The sequence below is a fragment of the Dendrobates tinctorius genome, unplaced genomic scaffold (assembly GCF_039654945.1).
Source record: "Dendrobates tinctorius isolate UK_male_01 unplaced genomic scaffold, ASM3965494v1 ptg000086l, whole genome shotgun sequence".
NCBI classification, from domain to species: Eukaryota; Metazoa; Chordata; class Amphibia; order Anura; family Dendrobatidae; genus Dendrobates; species Dendrobates tinctorius.
Genome location: NW_027361754.1, coordinates 3,342,773 through 3,369,852, shown reverse-complemented (window position 1 = coordinate 3,369,852; position 27,080 = coordinate 3,342,773). Strand labels below are relative to the sequence as shown.

Sequence of the window (27,080 nt, the reverse complement as noted above, 5' to 3'; positions counted from 1 at the left end):
GCAGAGTGATTACCGGATTAATTACAGAAATGAGGTAATCAAAACCAGCACAATTAGTCATTTTCAGCTAAAAACACATTTTTTCTCCTGCCTAAAAGTGCAATATAATCTGACTTGTAATGAATTATCCACCGTGAATCAACTCCTGCTATAAAGGACGACGCATGGCTGACCGAGCTAGGATCTGACCGAGCCGGGATCTGACCGATCCGGGATCTGACCGAGCCGGGATCTGACCGATCCGAGATCTGACCGAGCCGGGATCTGACCAATCCGAGATCTGACAAAGCCGAGATCTGACCAAGGATTATCTGGCTCCTGTGATGCCTCCATAATGGGAGCGGATCATCACACAGTTTTTTGTTATCAAGTGGAAAAAATACAAGAGAGAAATCCTAATTAGAAATCCATGGGGGGTTTTTGAGGAGGTTTTCAGTTCTGACCTGATTCTTTGATCTTGACGTGTTTTTGTTGCTGCTTTTAACACTTTTTATAACTATTTTTATTAAGCTTTTTGATTTCACTTTAAAGTTTGGTGCATCAAAGAAATTACTTCTCACTTTTATTAATGTGTATGTTTTTTAAAACTGCAACAGAAAAAAAAATGTTATAGAAACAGCATTGTGGTCTTGTAAGCATTTTCCGTGACAAAATCTTCACGGACTGTTTGATGGGAAAAGCTAGAGAATTTTTTTTTTTCAAGAAAAATGAATGAAACTTGTAACAAACTCTGATGACACTCGGATGAAACTCTGATGAAAAACACTGAGAAAACTATATTTTTATCATACGTGACAAATACAGTTGTGTGAATGAGCACTTAGTTTGAGGGACACTTCGAATTTGTGTTACCATGTTGCATTAAGCCGCTCCTGTGTATATCGGCAAACAGAATGCCGCCATCACCGCTGCCATTACGATGCGCACCATCCAGAAGTCTTCTATACAGCAGCAAATTTTTCTTACCAAGATAAAAGGAAAGTGGGGTCTTTAGTGATTCCTGGTAAATGGAAATATTCCGCCTTTCTGCTCGATGAAAATCCATAGATGGCTTTATTTTTCCCAGATGACCCAGCCATCTGCTGCCACTGAGAAGGGTCCAATCCAATCAATGAACATGCAGTAACAATTACTAATTCTCTATCGCACAGAGGGGTAGAGGAACATTAAGGGAGCAAGAGTGCGGGAACATAGAGATAAAGTCTGGGGGTGCCCCAGGAATAAGCAACTTGTATATGGTCACACAGTAGGAGTGGCAGAGATGGCGGTGGAAACATCTAGTCCTCTTGCCTACCACAGCTGTTCTGCTCGAGACATTAAGTTGCACTAGCAGAGTCTCTTGAGCTCCGTTTGGAATCTCATCCAACTTGGGACATTTCCAAAACAATTTCCAAACTTACTGAAAAGCACAAACTTGCAGCGCACACTTCTCCACATTCTCCGAACTGACTGAATTACAAGTAGATTAGTTCTGTTCTCTTCTTGTGTCATTGCTGAATAGATGGCTGTACTGCACCATGACTTCTGGTTCCTCCAAGTGGCCACCATAGCTATGGTGTGGTATGATAAAGCAGACGCCTAGATATGACATGTACCTAGCCTGTGGCATTGATACGTCTGTCTCCAAATGTAAGGCAAGGCCAGACGGTGCAGTTTTTGCAAATGTGATGTGCCCTGACCGTAACATAACAATAGGGTCCACTGCAATCGTTGAGGTCGATGGGGTCTGGCCATGATGTTAAAAATACTGTTAGCATAAATCAGTAGTAACTGCAAATATATGTAAGGATTGAGTAAGTAATCAGGTGCCTCAGTGAGGCAACCACCATCGGATGAATACAGATTTAAAAAAAGATTTATTAAAAAATACAACGCGTCTTGGCTTCCAGTTTTCACCAGGTATACTGTATGTCATACATACTGAAGAATGGATGCAGCCAAAACGCGTTGTTTTTTTTTTTTTATCAATCTGTGTTCATCCTCTGGTGGTTTCCTTTTTTCTTTCTCTTACCATTGTCCGGCGCCAGGCTTCTGTATGGAGGGGACGCAAGCGGCTCACCGGGGGGAAGGGGGGCACACCTGATCGCATTACCTGCAGTTTACTATTGACTTGTGCCCTGTGTTGCACAAGGTGAGAGGTATGTTCCTAAGGTGAGAGTCAATTTTTCACTTGCTCATTACATTTATATAGTGAGGCGATGCTCGGATAACACTGTCTCTCCATTATTCCTTTCGTAATTTTCCTTCTATTTTTCAATTGAGAATATATGAAAGTTTATAATATATCTTATTAGGAATGGCACCGTAAAGCAGCCTATACCCCCTTCTCTGCCAGATTCCCTAAATATGCACAAATGTCCTCAGTCATGAAAAAAATCCAGAGTAAAATGGTAAGACGGGACAGGAGGGAGATGAAGCTGCAGATTGTGCTGTATGTCTTTGATGCTGCATAATATGAGACATGAAAAGGAGTAAAGAGACCACTTTCTCTTTGGAAATAGGATGCATTTCCATTTTTGTTCTGGGGTCCTATGATTTCTGTTCCTTTCTCGCCCCTTTTAGCTGCTGAAGTCTCCCACCTCATGGAGTCTTGCATTACACTCTATTCCACCTGAAGATGACATGTCACCAATGTGACTGACGTCACTGAGCAGGTGAATCTGGGGTCTTGTGGCTCAGATTTGGATACTTTCTAGCTGTGATGTTATGTAGGGGAACATATGTGCATTTTGTGTTCCATCCCTATTAGGGCTCATTCAGACATCCCATTTTTTTCACGTACAAGTAAATTAGACCGATTATTCTGATCAGAGATTGATCCGAGTCCGGGTATGAGTGTCATCCGATTTTCTTGTATGTGGAGAAATTAAAAAAAAACAACAATTTTTCCACCTTCTCCAATCTGTCTGTGAAAATCAGACCGCACTCCGATTTTTTCGCTGACCCTTTGAGCTGCATTGCCGATTTTGAGCCAACCCTCAGATCAAAATCGGAAAGTGTCCGATATTTTCTGCAGACCACTCCGTCCGTGGGAAACATCGTACATGGACGTGGGCGCATAGATTAGGTACCAGTGCTGTCTGTGAGAATGACGGATAGCACTTGTATACAAATAATGGACGTCTGAATGAGGCCTTCCTGTTTTACCTTTTTTGCTTTTTAACCCCGATGCACCCAACCACTGCCTAAAAGTTCGCTGCGAGCGGCTTCTATTTCCATTTTATTCCCTTTCTCCTTTCATTGTAATTACAGGTTATATAAAAAGCTCCGACATCTTAAAGAACAACTTGGGGACCGACTTCTTGACTCAAATGTCGCTGTTACTTAAACATTTTCTTGAGTTAAACGCTGACTTCCTTCTCTAATTCTCTTCCTTGGCTCGCCATAAAGATTGTACGCGGCTAATGGCAGACAGGAGGATTGAGTGAGGAAACATTTTCTCTGTGTGTGAGCCGCACGCCGCTGATTGTCAGCTCTCCTTGGCTCATTGTCAGCTGCTTTTTGTCCAGATGTAAGCATCCTGGAGACAATCAACAGCCACAGGTGCGAAACGCAAGTGTCACCAAGGGGGCCCAAAAAATAACAATACAGCCAAATTCACAGGATGAGAGCTAAATAGACAAAAGTCTAATGGCTGCAGAATGCGGGCGGTCAGCACTCCTGCTCCGATCCCAGAGTGGCCCTGTGTCATGGAGCCTGCAGTGAAGGTGGGGGGGCAGCGCACATTGCCAGTCAGGCAGGAATCCGAACTTTCTTACTTGTTTCTTCAGGAAGGATATTGTATATGGACAAGATGGAGGCATTGGACTCCTAGGTGTAGAGTCATGTAGAATAGATCTGGCACCAGCGATTGATTGATGACCAGTTCTGGGGAAAGAACATCACAAGAAAGAAGGTTATATGCAGATTTAGTGGAGTCAGTGCGGATTTGCATGCAGAAAATTCACAGTTTAATAAATCACCAGCTAAGTACATGAGATTTTAAAAATGTCATTCTGGAAATTTCCCTGAGTGGATCTTAAAATCTGCAAATATCAATTCTTTCTGCAGAATTTAATTTCAATTTTTACCTTTTGCAACTCATAGGCTGAAATCTGTGACAAAGAAATCATCATCTAGCACCTAGATTAGCTGTGTATACGGTGTGAAAATTCAGATCTGCACCATGCGCAGGTTCTCCTCCTCGCAGTACTACAGCAGGCAACTCGAATGACAAAACCTTAAAGTAGAGGAGCACCTCGAAGCTTCTGCGCCAAAAAGGGTCCCCCGATCATTGTGTGCTGTGACTTTCCATGTACACCGTCAGGCATAGATTGTAAATTGAAGGGATAATTCCGCTGCAGAAATTTCGGTGACTGACAGTTGGTTTTATTTATCTGAACGGGATGATTTCAGATGAAGAACCAAATCCACAGAGTGTGAATTCACCCTAAAATAGCGGAGTCTAGCACCATAGGTCAGTGTTCAGCGACAACAGTCGGCATTGCTCTGCTACACCGCCTCATAGTAACATAGTAACATAGTTAGTAAGGCCGAAAAAAGACATTTGTCCATCCAGTTCAGCCTATAAAATTCTGTCAGAATAAATCCCCAGATCTACGTCCTTCTAAAGAACCTAATAACTGTAAAATACAATATTGTTACGCTCCAGGAAGACATCCAGGCCTCTCTTGAACCTTTCGACTGAGTTCGCCATCACCACCTCCTCAGGCAAGGAATTCCAGATTCTCACTGCCCTAACAGTAAAGAATCCTCTTCTATGTTGGTGGAAAAACCTTCTCTCCTCCAGACGCAGAGAATGCCCCCTTGTGACCGTCACCTTCCTTGGTATAAACAGATCCTCGGAGAGATATTTGTATTGTCCCCTTATATACTTATACATGGTTATTAGATCGCCCCTCAGTCATCTTTTTTCTAGACTAAATAATCCTAATTTTGCTAATCTCTCTGGGTATTGTAGTACCCCCATCCCCTTTATTAATTTTGTTGCCCTCCTTTGTACCCGCTCTAGTTCCATTATATCTTTCCTGAGCACCGGTGCCCAAAACTGTACACAGTACTCCATGTGCGGTCTAACCAGAGATTTGTACAGGGGCAGTATAATGCTCTCATCATGTGTATCCAGACCTCTTTTAATGCACGCCATGATCCTGTTTGCCTTGGCAGCCGCTGCCTGGCACTGGCTGCTTCAGGTAAGTTTATCATTAACTAGGATCCCCAAGTCCTTCTCCATGTCAGATTTACCCAGTGGTTTACCGTTCAGTGTGTAATGGTGATATTGATTCCTTCTTCCCATGTGTATAACCTTACATTTATCATTGTTAAACTGCATCTGCCACCTTTCGGCCCAAGTTCCCAACTTATCCAGATCCATCTGTAGCAGAATACTATCTTCTCTTGTGCCTCCTCTGATCGCACAGTGGTTTATAGCTTTCTATCTACTGATTATTAAAAACGTACAAACATATTTCTCCTGTACCCATGAAGATGTCCAGCGTCGTACTCTTCTCTAGTTACATTCAAATCTGCATTTTGGAGGCGCTGGGTGCTCATTGTCTTGTAGGACAAATATATTATACTAGATGGTGGCCCGATTCTAACGCAGCGGGTATTCTAGAATATGTATGTAGTTTATTTAAAGGGAATCTGTCACCCCATTTTTGCCCCATAAGCTGGGGCCACCGCCATCAGGGGTTTATCTACAGCATTCTGTCATGCTGTAGATAAGCCCCCGATGAAACCTGAAAAATAAGAAAAACACGTTAGATTATACTCACCGGGGGGCGGGGGCGGTGGGTGTCGCGGTCCGGTCCGGGCCCCCATCTTCATACGATGATGTCCTCCTCCTTGCTTCTCCCTCGGCCCCTGCGCACGCATACTTTATCTGCCCTGTTGAGGGTAGAGTAAAGTACTGCAGTGCGCAGGCATCGGGAAAAGTTAGACAGGTCCGGCGCCTGCGAACTGCAGTACTCTACTCTGCCCTGAACAGGGCCGATAAAGTACGCGTGCGCAGAAGCCAAGGGAGAAGCAAGGAGGACGACATCATCATATGAAGATGATAGGTGCCGGACGGGACGGCGTCACCCTTCAGACCGGACCGAACACCGGGGTGAGTATAATCTAACTCTTTTTTCTTTCAGGTTTCATCGGGGGCTTATCTGCAGCATTACAGAATGCTGTAGATAAGCCCCTGATGGCGGTGGCTGCAGCTGATGACCCATGGCTAGCGCAGCAGATCTTCCGATGGTAGCGGTGGCGTGCGTTGTTCGAATTCCGCGCCAATTCGCGGCCAGACTGCGCCTGTCACTGATTGGTCGCGGTCGGCCGGGCGCGACTAATCAGCGACACAGGATTTCCGGTACAAACAGACAGAATTAGACGATTATATAGTAGATAAGATATCGTACAATGCAGAATGTGCACAATGTGAGTGGTTATAGGGCCTGCGCTAACAAGAGACCACCATGCAGGGTTCCCTGTCATGTAAAGTTCCTCCACTGAGTGCCCTTATGCGCCTTGCAGACTGCAGGGATTGGAGCCAGGTCTATGACTGTGCTGATGTGTGTATTACAGGCTGGATGGACACTTTCTCTGATAGTTACTCTACTGCTCCCTGGATCCCCTTGATTATATACAATTTTACATTATATACAATTTTACTTTAGTTGTGATTTTGCATTTCAGTGCTCCTAATGAATAATATTGGTCCGAATGTTGTCAGCTCTTAGAACGAACATACGGTTGAGTGAACGTAGCTTTAGCATGAATTCCCATACTGCAGATTTTTCTGCAGAAATTTTCCTCAACTGAATATCAGTTCTATTCACCTGAATGGGGCTGGTTCCAGATAAACAACAACAGCAACAGCAAATTTGCACCGTGTGAGCATGACCTTAATATATTGACTTGGCTGCAAAATTCTTAAACTTATGAAAAAGTGAGCTGAGTTGTAGGAAGTGCAAATAATGTGATACTCAGATGTGTTGAGATTCCAGTGTCACTGGTGTTTAATGAGCGCCCTCTAGTGGTCATCAGTAGCAGTGCTCCTGGGTGTACAACTTCTGGCGCTGTAGTTCTTATTGGTGCTATTTTGGGTAACATACAACTTTTTTATCTAATTTTTCGGGGGGTGCAGGAGGTGGTTGCAAAATAACAAGCAATTGTGAAACCTCTGATTTAAATTTTTTTAAATAATTCAGGATAAATAGCATTAGATTGCATAAGTTCTAATATTTAAAGGGGTTGTTACAGTGGTTTAACTAGAGTCCAATGGGCCCTGGTGCAAAATTGAACTTGCCACCCCCTCCCGCATGTTAGTCAGATGTATGGGCTCTTTTTAGTGTTTTAATTCCTATATGGACATGCCAGTTACCCGCCCCCCCATTATGTAGTAATGTCATCATGCTCCCCTTGCTGGTATATATGTCCCACAGCCTGGTATATGTTCCCCATCCTGATCCTGATATCATATTTCCATCCTGGTATATGTTCCCTCATCCTTATATATGTTCCCCCATCCTAGTATATGTTCCCTCATCCCGGTATATGTTCCCCATTGTGGTGTATGTCCTCCATCCTGGTATATGTTTCTCCATCCTTGTATGCCCCCATCCGTGTATATGTTCCCTCATCCGAATATATGTCCCCCATCCTGGAATATGTCCCCCCATCCTGGTATATGTCCCTCCATCCTGGTATATGTTCCTCCATCCTAGTATATGTTCCACCATCCTGGTATATGTTCCGCCATCCTGGTATATGCCCCCATCCGTGCATGTGTTCCCTCATCCTGGTATATGTCCCTCCATCCTGGTATATGTCTCGCCATCCTGGTATATGTCGCTCCATCCTGGTATATGTCCCTCCATCCTGGTATATGTCCCTCCATCCTGGTATATGTCCCGCCATCCTGGTATATGTCGCTCCATCCTGGTATATGTCCCTCCATCCTGGTATATGTCCCGCCATCCTGGTATATGTCGCTCCATCCTGGTATATGTCCCTCCATCCTGGTATATGTCCCTCCATCCTGGTATATGTCCCGCCATCCTGGTATATGTCGCTCCATCCTGGTATATGTCCCTCCATCCTGGTATATGTCTCGCCATCCTGGTATATGTCGCTCCATCCTGGTATATGTCCCTCCATCCTGGTATATGTCCCTCCATCCTGGTATATGTCCCGCCATCCTGGTATATGTCCCACCATCCTGGTGTATGTCCCGCAATCCTGGTATATGTCCCGCCATCCTGGTATATGTCGCTCCATCCTGGTATATGTCCCGCCATCCTGGTATATGTTCCGCCATCCTGGTATATGTCCCTCCATCCTGGTATATGTCCCGCCATCCTGGTATATGTCGCTCCATCCTGGTATATGTCCCTCCATCCTGGTATATGCCCTCATCCTGGTATATGTCCCGCCATCCTGGTATATGTCCCGCCATCCTGGTGTATGTCCCGCAATCCTGGTATATGTCCCGCCATCCTGGTATATGTCGCTCCATCCTGGTATATGTCCCTCCATCCTGGTATATGTCCCTCCATCCTGGTATATGTCCCTCCATCCTGGTATATGTCCCGCCATCCTGGTATATGTCCCGCCATCCTGGTGTATGTCCCGCAATCCTGGTATATGTCCCGCCATCCTGGTATATGTCGCTCCATCCTGGTATATGTCCCTCCATCCTGGTATATGTCCCTCCATCCTGGTATATGTCCCTCCATCCTGGTATATGTTCCGCCATCCTGGTATATGTTCCGCCATCCGTGCATGTGTTCCCTCTTCCTGGTATATGTCCCGCCATCCTGGTATATGTTCCGCCATCCTGGTATATGTTCCGCCATCCTGGTATATATTCCGCCATCCTGGTATATGTTCCACCATCCGTGCATGTGTTCCCTCATCCTGGTATATGTCTCCCATCCTGGAATATGTTCCTCCATCCTGGTATGTGTTCCTCCATCCTGGTATATGTTCCTCCATCATGGTATATGTTCCTCATTCTGACGGCACCGCTGTTATTCAGTGCATAGAAAAAAAAGCTCTTACTCACCTAACCTCAGCTCCCCCGCTGCACGGCGCTATCTTCTGAAGCCAGCAGCTGACTTCAGGGTCCAAGATGTCACTGCCATGCACCCACAGTCACGTGCACACGGATGTCAGCCACTGGCCTCTGATTGGCCGGCAGCATTTATTGGGACGCATTGACCCAGTGAGTTAGTGCGCTGCAATACACTTCAAAGAATTAACACACTAATTACTGTCCTAGGTCAGAGTAGGGTAACAAATATAATTAAAGGGAATCTGTCACCCCATTTTTGGCATATAAGCTGCGGCCACCGCCATCAGGGGCTTATCTACAGCATTCTGTAATGCTGTAGATAAGCCCCCGATGTAACCTGAAAGATAAGAAAAACGAGTTAGATTATATTCACCGGGGGTCTGGTCCGGTCCGATGGGTGTCGTGGTCCGTGTCCGATGCCTCCCATCTTCTAGAGATGACTTACTCCTTCTGCCACGGCTCCTGCGCAAGCGTACCTTACCTGCCCTGTTGAGGGCAGAGTAAAGTACTGCAGTGTGCAGGCGCCAGACCTCTCTGACCTTTCCTGGTGCCTGCGCACTGCAGTACTTTACTCTGCAAGGAGAGACAAAACTAGTAAATTTATAGATTTAGGCTGGTTTCACATTAGCGTTTGTGTGTGCAGCATTTGATCTGCATAGATCCGCATGCGTCATGCTTACATATATTTAACATGGTGTACGCAGGGACATTTGTTTTCATGTGTTCTCATGCTTTTGCGTGCGCATACATAGAATCATAGAATCGTAGAGTTGGAAGGGACCTCCTGGGCCATCTGGTCCAACCCCCTGCTCAAAGCAGGATTCGCTAAATTATCCCAGTCAGATGTCTGTCCAGCCTCTGTTTGAAGACATCCATTGAAGGAGAACTCACCACTTCTCGTGGCAGCTTGTTCCACTCATTGATCACTCTAACTGTCAAAAAGTTTTTTCTAATATCTAATCTGTGTCTCCTCCCATTCAGTTTCATCCCATTGCTTCTAGTCTTTCCTTGTGCAAATGAGAATAAAGATGATCCTTCTACAATGTGACAGCCCTTGAGATATTTGTAGACAGCTATTAAGTCTCCTCTCAGTCTTCTCTTTTGCAAACTAAACAATCCCAAATCCTGCAACCTTTCCTCATAAGACAGGGTTTGCAGACCGGTCACCATTCTGGTTGCTCTTTTCTGAACTTGCTCCAGTTTGTTGATGTCTTTTTTAAAATGTGGTGCCCAAAACTGGACACAATATTCCAGATGAGGTCTGACCAAAGAGGAGTAGAGGGAAATAATGACTTCACGTGATCTAGACTGTATGCTTCTGTTAATACATCCTAGAATTGCATTTGCTTTTTTTGCTGCTGCATCACACTGTTGACTCATATTCAGTTTGTGATCTATTAGTATACCCAAGTCTTTTTCACATGTGCTGTTGCTTAGGCCTATTCCTCCCATTCTGTATATGCTTTTTTCATTTTTATTGCCCAGATGTAGTACTTTGCATTTGTCCCTGTTAAAAACCATTCTGTTAGTTGCTGCCCAGTTCTCCAGTTTATTTATATCTTTTTGAATCCTCTCTCTCTCTTCTCTAGTATTAGCTATCCCTCCTAGCTTTGTGTCATCAGCGAATTTAATCAGTTTACCCTCAATTCCTTCATCTAAATCGTTGATAAAGATGTTGAACAATACAGGGCCCAGGACAGAGCCCTGTGGTACCCCACTTGAGACATTCTTCCAACTGGATGTGCAGCCATTTACGACCACTCTTTGGGTCCGATCACTAAGCCAGTTATGAATCCACCTAACAGTTGCCTTGTCCATTCCATACTTAGTCATTTTTTCAATAAGGATTGTATGAGATACTTTGTCAAATGCTTTGCTGAAGTCAAGATATACTATATCTACAGCATTTCCTTGATCCACCCAATCAGTGATTCCGTCATAGAAGGAAATTAAGTTAGTCTGACATGACTTATTAGTTACAAACCCATGCTGACTCTGTTTAATCACTTCATTCTTATCCAGGTACTGACATACATGTTGTTTAATAATTTGTTCAAAGATCTTTCCTGGTATAGAAGTCAGACTCACCGGCCTATAGTTGCCTGGGTCCACCTTCTTCCCCTTTTTGAAGATAGGAACAACATTTGCTCTTCTCCAGTCTTCTGGGACTTCTCCTGTTCTCCAAGAATTTTCAAATATTATGGAGAGGGGTTCAAAAATTTCTTCTGCTATCTCCTTCAGTACTCTGGGGTGTAATTCATCTGGACCTGGAGACTTGAATTCATTTAGGTTAGCTAAGTGTTTCCTCACTATCTTTCTGTTTATAGATATCCTGGATTCTTCTATACCCTTAATAGGACAGTGAAGAACAGTTGATGTCACATTTCCTTTCTGAGAGAAAACAGATGCAAAATAGGAATTTAAAAGTTCGGCCTTCTCAACATCCTGTCTTACCATTTCATCATTTTCATCCTGTAAAAATCCTATAGCATCTTTGACTTTTCTTTTACTTTTGACATATCCCCAAAATCCTTTATTATTGCTTTTGACATCTCTTGCAAGCCTCAATTCATTGTCAGCTTTAGATAATCTGATTTGTGCCCTGCAGGTTCTACAGACAGCATTATATTCTTCTTTAGATATGCCTCCCTCTTTCCATTTTATAAACATTTTTTTCTTCCTTTTTAGCATGTGCTTAAGTTCTGTGTTCATCCATCCTGGCTTCCTTAAATGCTTCCTATTCTTCCCTCTTTTCGGAATTGTTAACAATTGTGCTTTGAGAATTTCCTTTTTCAAGATTTCCCATCCTTCCTGGACATTTTTGTCTTTAAGGATATCCAGCCATTGGATCCCTCCAATTCTCTTTCTGAATCCCTTAAAATCTGCCTTTCTGAAATCTAACCTTGACGTCTGAGTCTTCACAGGTCTTCCTCCTCTAGTTATCCAAAATTCTAAAATAGCATGGTCGCTACCTCCTAGGGTCCCAGCCACTTTTACCTCCTTAACCATTTCCTCCCTGTTTATAAGGATTAGATCCAAGGTAGCAGTTCCCCTTGTTTTCTCCCGTACCTTTTGGAAGATAAAGTTGTCAGCAAGAGAGGATAAGAATTTCCTTGACCTGTTAGTTTTGCCTGAGAGAGATTCCCAACAAATGTCTGGATAGTTGAAATCTCCCATGACAACTATGTCATATTTTTGGGAGAACTTGGCCATTTGATGCATAAAGAGTTCATCCATATCTTCAGCTTGCACAGGTGGCCTGTAGTAAATGCCTACAATGGTGTCCTTTCCATTGTTCTGTCCTTGTATTCTTACCCAAACAGTTTCCACAGAACTCCCAGTCTCTGAAGCTTCAATCTCTGTGCAGATATACGCGTTTCTAACATACAATGCGACACCTCCTCCTCGTTTATCAAGTCTGTTTCTTGCAAATAAGTTGTATCCTTCTACTCTTGTATTCCAATCATGTGTATTGTCCCACCAAGTTTCAGTGATTCCAATGACATCATATTTCTTTTCCTGCGTTAGTAGTTCCAATTCTCCTTGTTTGTTGCCCATGCTTTGTGCATTAGTATAGAAACATTTTAGTTTGTGATTGGTTTCTCTATCTCCAATATTTTTATTAATTAGATTCTTTCGTCTTTGTTCTTCCTTTCCACTTCTAATAGCAGAGTTCTCAATAGCATTTGTCAGGTGTATGGCTTTTTCTAGTCTTTTGCTTCCCTTCCCATGTTGTTCTAGTTTAAAGCTCTCCTTACAAGTGTAGCAAGACGACTTCCAAATACATGTTTTCCAGTCTTCGTAAGGTGCACCCCATCTCTAGCAAGTAGTCCATCGTAAAGGTACCTCACTCCGTGATCCAGAAATCCAAATCGTTGCTGACGGCACCATCGACGTAGCCAGTTGTTCACCTGCAGAATCTTATTCCACCTCCTTGTTCCATGGCCATCCACTGGGAGGATGGAAGAGAAGACCACCTGCGCTCCCACCTGCGCATACCCATTTTGCGGTATGCGGTAAACGCAACATGTTGCATTTTTTGAGGCGTCAAATATGCGCAGGCATGCGCATGCGGATGAGTGAGTAAAAAAATGCATTACTGTCTATGGGAACGCATTGGTACGCAAGGACATGCGTACACATGCGTTCTTCAAAATGTAAATAGAAATCCCATGAGAAATGCACATTTTTGTCTGGTGTCATATCGAATGCATGTGCATAAACAACACAAACGCATGCAAAAACGCATACAAACACAGGGTTTTTTCCATCATGCGTAAGATGATGCGCATAAAAAACATTGCATAAACATGCGTTTTGCATGCGTTTGAAACGCTGCGGATTCACACGCTAAAGTGAACCTAGCCTGACTCCAGAAAGGATAGGCAGTGTTTACAAAAATATAAATGATGTTACAAAAAGAGACAAGATACAGTATATACAGATAGTCACAAAATAAAAGGGCTTAAAATATGAAACTTACACATGTCTGTCAATGGCACGCCGTGTAGAGGAGGGGAACCTTCCCAGAGTGACAGGTCAAATTTCAGCTTTCCATAGCTGGTTCCCCGGGAAAAAGACACCCCACTGAGACAGCATCTGAGCTTTATAGCGTTCCTTCGCTGACCTCACTGGGTGGGTGGAGCTAGGGAATGTACTCTCCTTTTGAAAGTTACTAAAAAACTTACAAGTGCCATAACTCTGGCTGCGAGGTTCCCAGTATGTCGACAGGAGTATTATTTTTCTTATTACAAAATTACCTTTCTATTGATACCAAACATCGTATCTCTATGTGGTACTGGGAAGCATATATTCCCTTTTCTCGATTTCTGGTGAGCTCAGAAGCCCAAAACCGCCGCTTTGTGTGGGGTTGTGTGCAGGGCCGGTTTTAGACAAAGTGAGGCCCTAGGCAAAAGTTTAAAGTGGGGCCCCAAATGCTAACATTGTAAAATCACACATTTAGGTTACATTACATGAGCAGGATGCGGATACAGGTGGCAGAGGGGCCTGTGCTGGCATTGTGGCCCCCATATTCAGGGGCCTTAAATCAGCCAATCGGTCTGCCACTATTAGCATTACACAGGAGCGTTGCTAGGGTCAGAGAAGATTGGGGGGCTCAAGCCCCAAGACAAAGAGTTGTCCCCCAACTCCCTCTTAATTTGTTTTTAACACTGCAGATAACACAGCAGGGCTCCCAACTGTCCTGGATCCAGCGAGACAGTCCCGATTTTCACACTCCCACCTGCGGGATTGTAGTTTTCCCAGCACTGCAAATCAGCCGCCCACCTGTCATTTCAGAAGGGACTGTGTACCGCTCGCCATACAATTCCCTCTATGCACAGCACACTCAGAACAGAAGCCCTCCCGGCTCATGTGACCAGTTACAGGACTGTGACCTCATCCTATGTAACACCAGAGAGAGCAGTAATAACTCTCTGAGAACGGATAATGTAGTAGATGTCACCTGCAGTCCTATGTAACACCACAGATAGTCTTACTCTGAAATGCTATGGCTATGTTCACATGCATTTTTTTCAGTAGCCAAAACCTGTTCAATTGGCAGTAAAAATGTTGCGTTCAAAACACCTGTTTTTCAGCTCGTTTCTGGTGTTCTTTACACTTTTTTCAGCTATTTTTAAAATGACGATGTTTGCTTTGTCTACAGTATGTTTAAGGCCACGTTCACACGTTGAGTATTCGGTCAGTATTTCACATCAGTATGTGCAAGTCAAAACCAGGAGGGTGAGAAATCCAGAAGTGGTGCCGTGTTTCTACTATACTTTTCCTCTGATTGTTCCACTGCTGTTTCTGCATTACAAATACTGATGTGAAATACTGACCAAATACTGAACGTGTGAATGACACCTAATAGTTTAATTCACCAAAACCACTTAAAAAATTGCAGCGAAAAATGCCGTTGCAATATCTGCAGCTTTCTTTTTTTATTCTTTCATTGTTTTCTACGGGTGAAAACACACGGAAAGAAGTGACACGCTGCAGATTTAAAAAGCGCTACAGTTCTGAAATTCAGTCAGAAAAAAAACAAGCGCATGCAGGAGATTTCAGAAATCTCATATGTTTTGCTACAGGAAAGATATATATCTTTGTACTGTGTTAGCCAGTAGATAGAAAAATATTCAGAATGGAGAGTCCTCAGTGGTTGAACATACCTTTTAATGGCTAACTGAAAAAATGGTACTAAATGTCCAACTGGCGGTCTGTATGTGGGGGAGACAGGGCAAATGCTTAGAACAAGGATGAATGCTCATCACACAATAAGAGAAAAAAGAATGGATCTACCTGTGGCAAAACATTTTTGTATGATGGACCACGACATCAGGGATATGAAATTACTGGTATTGAAAGGTAACTTCACATCTCAGAGAGAGAGAAGAGTCTGTGAGTATAAATTTATGACGACCTTTGACACGCTCAATGCTGGAATGAAAGTGTCGCATGGATTTATGTCTTTTTACATCAATTAAGGAATTTGCTCCTAAGACCGTGTGGGGGCATCACAACACATTAGGAGACCCCAATCAGAGGACAATAAAACATCCGGACTCCTTATCTATGAACTGGTCCAATATTTATGTTTCTCCCTCTCCCATAATCATAATTCTGCTTTACGTCACTTGTCTCATCTATTGCATTTTTTCTGTGCTGTATTGTGTATAAATATGTGACTCTTCAGATTTTGTATTAGTCTATGCCTGATGAAGAGACCTGAGTAGTCTCGAAAGCTTGCAATGTGTTACCATCTTTTCAGTTAGCCATTAAAAGGTATCAACCACTGAGGACTCTCAATTCTGAATATTTTTCATATGTTTTGCTGGCACTTTAAGGCTATGTGCACACGTTGCGGATTCTGCTGCGTTTCCGCAGTGTTTTTGGCCCTGCGGAAATGCAGCAGTTCCGCAGACATGGTACAGTACCATGTTAGCCTATGGCATTTCAAATCCGCTGTGCTCACGCTGCGGTTTTTTCCGCGGTTTACAAACCGCAGCATGTCAATTCTTTGTGCGGATTCCGCAGCGGTTTCACACCTTTGACATAGTAGAGGTGTGAAACCACAGGGCAAACCGCAGGCTAATCCGCAGGAAAACCACAGGTCACTTTACCTGCGGTTTTACCTGCGGATCCGCGTGGAAAAACCCGCAGGTGAATCCGCAGCGTGTGCACATAGCCTTAAAAGCAGCTTTTGGCCACGTTCATAGGCAGAATTTCTGCAGCTTTTTCTTCTGCAAATAAGAAGTTTACAGCATTTTACAGCACAAGCAAAGACTGAGATTTTCAGAAATCTCCCGCACACTCTTTTATTTTCTCCTGACTGAATTTCACAACTGCAGCGTTTTTTAAATCTGCAGCGTGTCACTTCTTTCTGCAATTTTTTTCACCCGTAGAAAGCAATGAAAAAGTTTTAGAAAAGCTGCAAATGTCGCAACGTTGTTTTTCGCTGTGTTTTTGGTGAATAAAACGAACTTTATTAAACATGTACTGTAGACAAAATGAATACTATACAAAAAAAACAGCAAAAGTTCTAAGTGTATGTGTGTCCGCATTCAGTAAACTCTGGATGCTGCGTATATTCGCAGCTTCCAACCCGCAGCGGCCAGATGTTACAGCATAGTGGAGGGGATTTCTAGAAATCCCATGTCCACTATGCGTGCACATACGCCCGCACCTAACCCGCAGAGACGGACATGCAGCACGACTCTCCAGACCGCAGCATGTCAAGTTATCTTGCATAGATGCGAGTCTCCGCAAGAGAAATCTAATACATTGTACGGGGGATCACGCACAGTTCAATGAACACATGCGGAATCACCTGCATTCAAAAGATGGCAGCACTTTAGATGGAGCACATATCTTCTGCATCCAAAGTGCTGCCATTTCCGGATCGTCTGCACATACCCTAAAAAATGGGTGTTTTGAAAGCAGTGTTTTTACTGCCAAGAGAGCAGGCTTTGGCAGCAAAAAAAAATGCGCCAAAAACGCTGATTCCTATGCACACCTGTACTATATATATGTGTATGGTTTACCCTTATTATTTCACATGGGAATTCTTTTATTTCTGTCATAAATCCCCTGATTCAGCAGACAATATCCCTGTCTTGTGTCATCCAGGACAGGAGGTCGCCCTGTCACATTACAGGCAGTGATTAGTGACTGTGGTCAGAGCTAATGCTGATCGCTGCTGTATGTGGCTCTGAATCCTGATCCTGCAGCTCTTACCAAGTTCTGTGGCTTCACTTAGGCATATCCATTCTCAGGACAGTGCTAGGAGCAGCCATGATCAGGACTCAGGAGGAGACAGAGCTGCAGGCATCTTCCTGCACTGTGACTGTGCTGTAATCAGCCCCTCCCCCTCACTCTCAACTTTTAACCTGACTGCAAGAAGAAAGAGACAGGGGGGCTCAAGGGGCTTTGCCAGAGACACTCCAAGACTTCAGAGCAATGCACAGCATTATTCACTGCTGTACACCCTCTGGGCACTTGATAAATGGGCTGCGGGTGCAGGGGGCCCCCTTTGTAGGTGGGGGCCCCAGGCATCTGACTGGTCTGCCTGGTCCAAAGGCAGGCCCTGGGTGTGTGGGAGCACAGTACTGTGCGGGTGTATTACACTGTACCGGGGGGCACAGTACTGTGTATGGAGCGCTGTGGGGACATTGTACTGGCTAGAGTTAGAGGTGTTGGCGTTATATAAGTTCCCTCGTGATTACACAGTTGAGATCTGCATTTTTGGTATCCAACTATCCGGAGGAGCAATGGACGCCGCGGTCACAGTGATTGTCGCCTCTGCTCCGCTGTGTCTGTACAATGGCAGTCAGCAGGAATGTTTCTGAGCGGTTTCTGGTTTATTACTGCACAATGATGAGATTATACAGAGGAGCAGCCGCCTCCATGCTCTCTCCTCACCCACTATCATGTGAGTGCTCAGCCTCAGTGTGCGGAGCCCCCAGGCGTGACCACAGCAAACCAAGGTTACCAAGGAAACGCACCTCAGCCAACCGCAGATCGAGGACGCGATGAGACTGCGCCTGTGATTGGACAGGCGGCAAAAGGACTAATGTGACGTCAGTTTGAATTCGCTATCCAGCACCTCTTGTATACCGGGCCTGTAACAACCAGAGCAGCTGCTGATCCTGGGGAGCGGGTGAGTGGTGCTGCGGTGTCCCGGGAGGGGTCCTGATAACACGGAGACTACAGCTCTCTGATATCGTGCACTGAGGAATGTAAACCGCGCGGTTACCCCTAGCAACCGACATTTTCCTGTCTAGGATGGAAATCGTTGCTGCCATGTTTATTGCTATGGAAACACTTCTTACACTCCAAATGTTCTGAAACACTGTCGTTCAGCAGCAGGCGAGGTGGCACTCTAATGTGACAGGCGTCTGGAGGTGGCGCTCTAATGTGGCAGACCTCTGTCTGGAGGTGGCGCTCTAATGTGGCAGGCCTCTGTCTGGAGGTGGCGCTCTAATGTGACAGGCGTCTGCCTGAAGGTGGTGCTCTAATGTGACTGGCCTCTGTCTGGAGGTGGCGCTCTAATGTGACAGGCCTCTGTGTGGAGGTGTCGCTCTAACGTGACAGGCGTCTGCCTGAAGGTGGTGCTCTAATGTGACTGGCCTCTGTCTGGAGGTAGCGCTCTTATGTGACAGGCCTCTGTCTGGAGGTGGCACTCTAATGTGACAGGCCTCTGGAGGTGGCGCTCTAATGTGACAGGCCTCTGTCTGGAGGTGGCACTCTAATGTGACAGTCCTCTGGAGGTGGCACTCTAATGTGACAGGCCTCTGGAGGTGGAGCTCTAATGTGACAGGCCTCTGTCTGAAGGTGGCATTCTAATGTGACAGGTGTCTGTCTGGAGGTGGAGCTCTAATGTGACAGGCCTCTGTGTGGAGGTGTCGCTCTAATGTGACAGCCGTCAGTCTGGAGGTGGCGCTCTAATGTGGCAGGCCTCTGTCTGGAGGTGGTGCTCTAATGTGGCAGGCCTCTGTCTGGAGGTGGTGCTCTAATGTGACAGGCCTCTGTCTGAAGGTGGCGCTCTAATGTGACAGGCGTCTGCCTGAAGGTGGTGCTCTAATGTGACTGGCCTCTGTCTGGAGGTGGCGCTCTAATGTGACAGGCGTCTGGAGGTGGCGCTCTAATGTGGCAGACCTCTGTCTGGAGGTGGCGCTCTAATGTGGCAGGCCTCTGTCTGGAGGTGGCGCTCTAATGTGACAGGCGTCTGCCTGAAGGTGGTGCTCTAATGTGACTGACCTCTGTCTGGAGGTGGCGCTCTAATGTGACAGGCGTCTGTCTGGTGGGGGCGCTCTAATGTGACAGGCCTCTGGAGGTGGCGCTCTAATGTGACAGGCCTCTGGAGGTGGAGCTCTAATGTGACAGGCCTCTGTCTGAAGGTGGCATTCTAATGTGACAGGTGTCTGTCTGGAGGTGGCGCTCTAATGTGGCAGACCGCTGTCTGGAGGTGGCGCTCTAATGTGACAGGCGTCTGCCTGAAGGTGGCGCTCTAATGTGACAGGCGTCTGTCTGGAGGTGGCGCTCTAATGTGACAGGCGTCTGTCTGGAGGTGGCGCTCTAATGTGACAGGCCGCTGGAGGTGGAGCTCTAGTGTGACAGGCCTCTGTCTGAAGGTGGCATTCTAATGTGACAGGCCTCTGGAGGTGGCGCTCTAATGTGGCAGGCCTCTGTCTGGAGGTGGCGCTCTAATGTGGCATACCTCTGTCTGGAGGTGGCGCTCTAATGTGACTGGCCTCTGTCTGAAGGTGGTGCACTCCAAATGTTCTGAAACACTGTCATTCAGCAGCAGGCGAGGTGGCACTCTAATGTGACAGGCCTCTGTGTGGAGGTGTCGCTCTAACGTGACAGGCGTCTGCCTGAAGGTGGTGCTCTAATGTGACTGGCCTCTGTCTGGAGGTAGCGCTCTTATGTGACAGGCCTCTGTCTGGAGGTGGCACTCTAATGTGACAGGCCTCTGGAGGTGGCGCTCTAATGTGACAGGCCTCTGGAGGTGGCACTCTAATGTTACAGGCCTCTGGAGGTGGCACTCTAATGTGACAGGCCTCTGGAGGTGGAGCTCTAATGTGACAGGCCTCTGTCTGAAGGTGGCATTCTAATGTGACAGGTGTCTGTCTGGAGGTGGAGCTCTAATGTGACAGGCCTCTGTGTGGAGGTGTCGCTCTAATGTGACAGCCGTCAGTCTGGAGGTGGCGCTCTAATGTGGCAGGCCTCTGTCTGGAGGTGGTGCTCTAATGTGGCAGGCCTCTGTCTGGAGGTGGTGCTCTAATGTGACTGGCCTCTGTCTGGAGGTGGTGCTCTAATGTGACAGGCCTCTGTCTGGAGGTGGCACTCTAATGTGACAGGCCTCTGTCTGGAGGTGGCACTCTAATGTGACAGGCCTCTGGAGGTGGAGCTCTAATGTGACAGGCCTCTGTCTGAAGGTGGCATTCTAATGTGACAGGTGTCTGTCTGGAGGTGGCGCTCTAATGTGACAGGCCTCTGGAGGTGGCGCTCTAATGTGGCAGGCCTCTGGAGGTGGCGCTCTAATGTGGCAGGCCTCTGTCTGGAGGTGGCGCTCTAATGTGACAGGTGTCTGTCTGGAGGTGGCGCTCTAATGTGACAGGTGTCTGTCTGGAGGTGGCGCTCTAATGTGACAGGCCTCTGGAGGTGGCGCTCTAATGTGGCAGGCCTCTGTCTGGAGGTGGCGCTCTAATGTGACAGGTCTCTGGAGGTGGCACTCTAACGTGGCACCCCAGTAGTGCGCCGTAGTGTTAGTGTCCGGTGCAGCGCAGCTTCTTATAATGAGGGATTTACTAAGAATTATTTCTGTGTGACATTGCAGCAAGAAGTGCACCACTGCTGCGTCTGTGGCGACAGCTGAACTCTGCGCCTGGTCTGAGCGCAGCGGCGATACATTATTGTGTCCATGTAGCGGTAGTATTCTGCGTTTCATGTTACAGTCACATTTCTTAATGTCCTCTGCCCCCAACTAACAACTTTATATATCCCTATAAGACAGATCAGGTCCGGAGACGCACGGCCCGGGATGGCAGAAGTAACACGGACAATGGACGCAGCATGCATGATGGGAGTCATGGTCCTGCTACTGAATAACCTCACATCTGTGTGCTCTCCCATAGGATGGCCTCCACAGTCCTTGGCGTGGGCATCGGGGTGTTTGTGATCGCTGTGATCTGGGTGGTCACCTTGCTTATGTGCATCCTTCTGTCTCGAGCGTCCGGAGCAGCGCGGTAAGATCCATGGTATTCGCTAATAAGAGTCTGTGTTACTGAAGCAATCATGGTGATGTACCCCCCCAAATAAAGATGGTGCAGGTAGCTTCACAGGACCTGGTCCAGCAGCCACATCAGACGGTAATTACGATGGATAACACCAGAGATACTGTATCACACAGAATCCCTCCGCTGCCACCATATGTGATGAACCCGCACCTTGCCACCCCACCTGACCTCACTATTACACCAGCGAGATCACACGGCATGGTCTCACTTGCACCAAGTGACGTTCCGCACCCCGTGGAGACACCTAAGGTCAACTTTGCGCAACTTTACACACACAGACACCCCCCCCTGTCCACACGAGTCCAGGGAAACACTTGGAAGGGAGAGGATGTGGCCCATGCAGTCACTGATGTGGCAACACACTCGCTCACAACCCTGACCGCATGGTATCCACATCACATGGCAAGCAAGCCTCCAGGGACCGGATGTCGGATTGTAAAGAAATCTTGGGAAAAATGCTCTTTCCTTATATCTTTTTTGTTAATATCGTTGTTGTCTTCCAGGTTTTCAAGCCTCGCTCTGCTTCTCCTGGCAGTGATCATCACTCTTATTCTAGTATTTTTTCCCCGAGCGAGCGAAACGCCTTCTCCAGAAAAAGAAGTTCAGGTATTCCATTTGTTCTTTCTCTGACATTACATATGTACTTGCCCCGCTGCACAGCGAGACACTGAAATGTACACAGGTGATCACAGCTTATTTTTCAGTCTGGTCTTTACTGATATACTGTAATTACTGATATAATCCAGGACAGAGCTGTCCATGTATGAAAACAGCATTTGCCTCGGAAATTAAATATACATAGAAACTGACCCTTTCTGGTTTTACATCATTAGCTGTTTTTAGCAGAGCTCAATTCTCCTGCAATCCTCCACCACAAAGGAGATAGTAATTGCTAGGCAGTGCTGAGCTGTGATTGTGGCCTGCTGCGGACAGATCAGTGATGTGAAACTGCGAATGATGCTCTCTTGATGCTTATGGCAGAGGATTATCATCTACCAGAGTGCACAGAGGCAAAGATTGTATTCTAAGGGTTGGAAACACCCTGTAATTGCTGGCAGAAAGCTGAGAGTAGATCCACCAAGAGCAGCGGTGGGTATATAGAGCCTGGAGGAGCATCCTTAGCATCCTTGGGGGGAAGGAGTTATATGTGCAAGACGAGGCTGATATAAACATGAGTTATATTGGCACAAATGAATAAATATGTTCACATTATTATAAGAATGCATTGTGATTTTGGAAATAACTTTTTAAATGGTTAAAATTGCACTTTGCTATTTACCCAATATTGAAAAAAGTTCTGCATTTCACAAAGTTTTGTTCTAGGTTTCTGTAGTGAACGAACTCTGGGTGATGGATGCTATAATGTGCAGTATCTGGGATCCTGCAGCCGTTTTGATTTCTCGCTTCTTTCTTAGTAATAATATTATACGGCTTAAAGTTAGGATTTCATCGAAGCATTAATGTGATTCTCCTCTTGCGGATAAAAAGTTCCCCACATTTCCCTCACAATACAAATGGCCAGAACCCACAGCAAAATATGCAGGATTGCTGGTTATGTAAATATGGGGCGCCTGCAGCTGGAGATTACAGGTCACTGGATCAGAAATAAACAGAAAATGAACGTAGGTATCTGTGGCCGATTCATCTCCCGGTGACCGCCGCACTCGTCTGAGAACTAATTATAAGATTTGTGTTCCTCCCATCCCCCTCCCCCTTTTCCATCTCGCAGCACTAGGGCTCTATCAATAATACATGACTAGGGCTTTATGCACTGAAGGTCCACTAATTGGCTAATTAAAAAGCGAAACGCGTTGCCCAGACAAACATGTCATCCACAAGAGACTTGTTCTGTGCTGAAGCCAAGGTCAGGCGTAATATGGACTCCTCAGAATGACCTTTCATGTTGCAGCAGCTCGTTGGCCCGGTCCCTGGAGCCAGTTTACAGCTAAGGATAGCTCAGGAGATCACCTCTTATGTGTTCACACTTGTTTCATGCCCGGCAGCTCAAAAATAACTCTTATTAGGCTTCTGTTGACTTTCTTTCATCAGCATCCTGCTAGGGGTGGAAAGTGTCTGTATTCGCTGCTTCGGGGAGGTTAGACTATACTGACCTCAAGAATATTGGTAGTTTATGAGTGGACAGTCATTAGGTATACCACCACCGGTATGAGGAGCATACAGTCATCAGGCATACAACCACTGGTTATGGGGAGCATATAGTAATCAGGTACACCGCCACTGGTTATGGGGAGCGTATAGCCATCAGGTGTACCACCACCAGTATGAAGAGCGTACAGACATCAGGCATACCACCACTGGTTATAAGGAGTGTCTGGTCATTAGGTACACTGCCATTGGTATGAGGAATGGGCGGTCATTAGGTACATCACCACTGGTTATAAGGTGTGGCAGTCATTAGGTACGCCGTTATGGGTTAAAGCTAGTGAATGGTCAGCATATATACCAGTTATGAGGAGTGGATGGTCAGTAGATATACCACCATCGGTATGAAGATTGGATGGTCAGTAGATACACTGCCACCTGTTATGAGGTGTGGATGGTCATTAGATACACTGCCACCAGTTACGAGAAGTGGATGGTTAGCAAATATACCAGTTATGAGGAGTGGATAGTCAGCAGATTTACCAGTTATGATAAGTGGATGGTCAGCAGATACACCGCCACCTGTTATATGAGATGTGTCTAGTCAGTAAATACACCACCATCGGTATTATTATTATTTATTGTTATAGCGCCATTTATTCCATGGCGCTTTACATGTGAGGAGCGGTATACATAAAAACAAGTACAATAATCTTAAACAATACAAGTCATAACTGGTACAGGAGGAGAGAGGACCCTGCCCGCGAGGGCTCACAATCTTCAAGGGATGGGGGATAATACAGTAGGCGAGGGTAGAGCTGGTCGTGCAGCGGTTTGGTCGATCGGTGGTTACTGCAGGTTATAGGCTTGTCGGAAGAGGTGGGTTTTCAGGCTCTTTTTGAAGGTTTCGATGGTAGGTGAGAGTCTGATATGTTGTGGTAGAGAGTTCCAGAGTAGGGGTGATGCGCGAGAGAAATCTTGTATGCGATTGTGGGAAGAGGAGATAAGACGGGAGTAGAGAAGGAGATCTTGTGAGGATCGGAGGTTGCGTGCGGGAAAGTACCGGGAGACGAGGTCACAGATGTATGGAGGTCTTCCCAGGTCAATACGATTAGTCCCCAATCCCCACAATTTTAAGCGTGTCCTGAAAACGCATTTATTCAGACTGGCCTACCACCCCAACACATTAACCTAATCTATCCCTGTGTGGCAGAGCCAAAAGTTTTACCATAACCAGGTTCCCCGCATCATGTTCCCACATGCTTTATGCCTCCATTAGCCCTCTGTGTCTGTACTGTTACACACTTAACATTATGACTGGTCCATACAATCAGGGTAACTGTTACCACCCACCTTTCGTGTCTCCCTCTTTCCTCATAGACTGTAAGCTTGCGAGCAGGGCCCTCTTTCCTCTTGGTATTTGTTATAATCTACTGTATGTGATTATTGTTATGCTGTAATGTCTATTGTCTGTACAAATCCCCTCTGAAATGTAAAGTGCTGCGGAATATGTCGGCGCTATAAAAATAAAATTTATTATTATTATTATTATTATTATGGAGGAGACAAGTTGTGGATGGCTTTGTATGTCATGGTTAGGGTTTTGTAATGGAGTCTCTGGGCAATTGGGAGCCAGTGAAGGGATTGACAGAGGGGAGAAGCTGGGGAATAGCGGGGGGACAGGTGGATTAGTCGGGCAGCAGAGTTTAGAATAGATTGGAGGGGTGCGAGAGTGTTTGAGGGGAGGCCACAGAGCATGAGGTTGCAGTAGTCAAGGCAAGAGATGATGAGGGCATGGACTAGGGTTTTTGCAGATTCTTGGGTGAGGAACGGATTCGTGAAATATTTTTGAGTTGAAGTCAGCAGGAAGTGGAAAGGGTTTGGATATGTGGTTTGAAGGAGAGATCAGCGTCAAGGATTACTCCGAGGCAGCGAGCTTGTGGGACTGGGGAGAGTGGGCAGTTATTTACTGTAATTGATAGGTTCGTAGGGGGGGTCACGTGAGATGGGGGGAAAGATGATGAATTCTGTTTTGTCCGTGTTGAGTTTCAGAAATCTAGCGGAGAAGAAGGATGAAATAGTGGACAGACATTGAGGGATTCTGGTTAGTAGGGAGGTGATATCTGGTCCAGAGATGTAGATCTGTGTGTCATCAGCATAAAGATGATACTGAAAGCCATGAGATTCTATGAGCTGTCCCAGGCCAAAGGTGTAAATAGAGAACAGCAGGGGCCCAAGGACTGAACCTTGTGGGACTCCGACAGATAGGGGGCGAGGTGAGGAGGTGGTGTGTGAGTGGGAGACGCTGAATGTCCGGTCTGTTAGGTATGATGAGATCCAGGAGAGGGCCAAGTCTGTGATGCCGAGGGATGAGAGGGTCTGTAATAATAGGGAATGGTCCACTGTGTCAAAGGCAGCCGACAGGTCCAGGAGGAGGAGGACAGAGTAGTGTCGCTTGCTCTTGGCAGTTAAGAGGTCATTGGTGACCTTAGTAAGGGCAGTTTCAGTGGAGTGGTGTGACCGGAAGCCAGATTGTAAGCGGTCGAAGAGGGAGCAAGAAGAGAGATGGGAGGACAGTTCAAGGTAGACGTGTTGTTCCAGTAGCTTGGAGGCGTATGGGAGAAGTGATATAGGGCGATAGCTAGATACAGAGGATGGGTCAAGAGAGGGCTTTTTGAGGATAGGTGTGATGGAGGCATGTTTAAAGCTTGAGGGGAAAACACCAGTTGTTAGTGATAGGTTGAAGAGATGGGTTAGGGTTGGGATGAAGACTGTGGTGAGGTTTGGGATGAAATGGGATCGGGTCGAGTGCACAGGTGGTGAGATGTGATCTTGAGAGTAGAGTGGAGAGTCGATCTTCTGTAATGGTGGAGAAGTTGGTTTTGAAGGTGGAGGGCTGGGAAGTCGGGAGGAAGGGCTCTGGGGGTTGTTGACCAAAACTGTCCCTGATGTTATCAATTTTCTGCTTGAAAAATGAGGCAAAGTCTTCAGCTGAGATGAGTGGGGAGGGAGGAGGTGCTGGGGGGCGGAGGAGAGAATTGAAGGTGTTGAATAACTGTTTAGGGTTGTGAGACAGGGAGGATATGAGAGATGAGAAGTAGGTTTGTTTAGCTGTGGAGAGTGTGGTCTTGAAAGTAGTGCGGGACTGTTTGAATGCAATGAAGTGCTCGTTGGAGTGGGATCTTTTCCATCTGCGCTCAGCAGCCCTGGAAGCTCGCCTCAGCTCTTTGGTCAGGCTGGTGTGCCAGGGCTGTCTGTTGATTTTGCGAGTTTTGGTATGTGTAAGTGGGGCAGCGGATTCCAAAGCTACAGCTATTGTGGTATTATATAGAGCGGCAGCGTCATCCGCATCGGTATGAGGAGATATACCACCAGTTATGAGGAGTGGATGGTCAGTAGATATACCACCAGTTGTGAGGAGTGGATAGTCAGCAGATACACCGCCACCTGTTATATGAGGTGTCTAGTCAGTAGATACACCACCATTGGTATGAAGATTGGATGGTCAGTAGATACACTGCCACCTGTTATGAGGAGAGTGGATGGTCATTAGATACACTGCCACCAGTTACGAGAAGTGGATGGTCAGCAAATATACCAGTTATGAGGAGTGG

At 46.0% G+C, this 27,080-nt stretch overlaps 1 protein-coding gene across 5 annotated transcripts in view; it reads left to right on the top strand.

Annotated features, from left to right (window-relative positions):
- Positions 1 to 27,080, top strand: part of TMEM218 (transmembrane protein 218) — a 32,538-nt gene that overhangs the window by 2,145 nt on the left and 3,313 nt on the right. The window contains exons 1-3 of one of the 5 annotated variants that reach the window (XM_073584901.1): positions 17,843 to 18,221; positions 21,081 to 21,312; positions 21,867 to 21,969. In XM_073584901.1, coding sequence (XP_073441002.1) covers positions 21,203 to 21,312; positions 21,867 to 21,969 — 213 coding nt within the window. In that variant the 5' untranslated portion in view covers positions 17,843 to 18,221; positions 21,081 to 21,202. Of the gene's footprint in view, positions 1 to 17,842; positions 18,222 to 20,634; positions 21,313 to 21,866; positions 21,970 to 27,080 lie in introns of those variants that run through there. The other 4 variants (XM_073584900.1, XM_073584903.1, XM_073584905.1 and 1 more) reach the window with 4 other exon arrangements.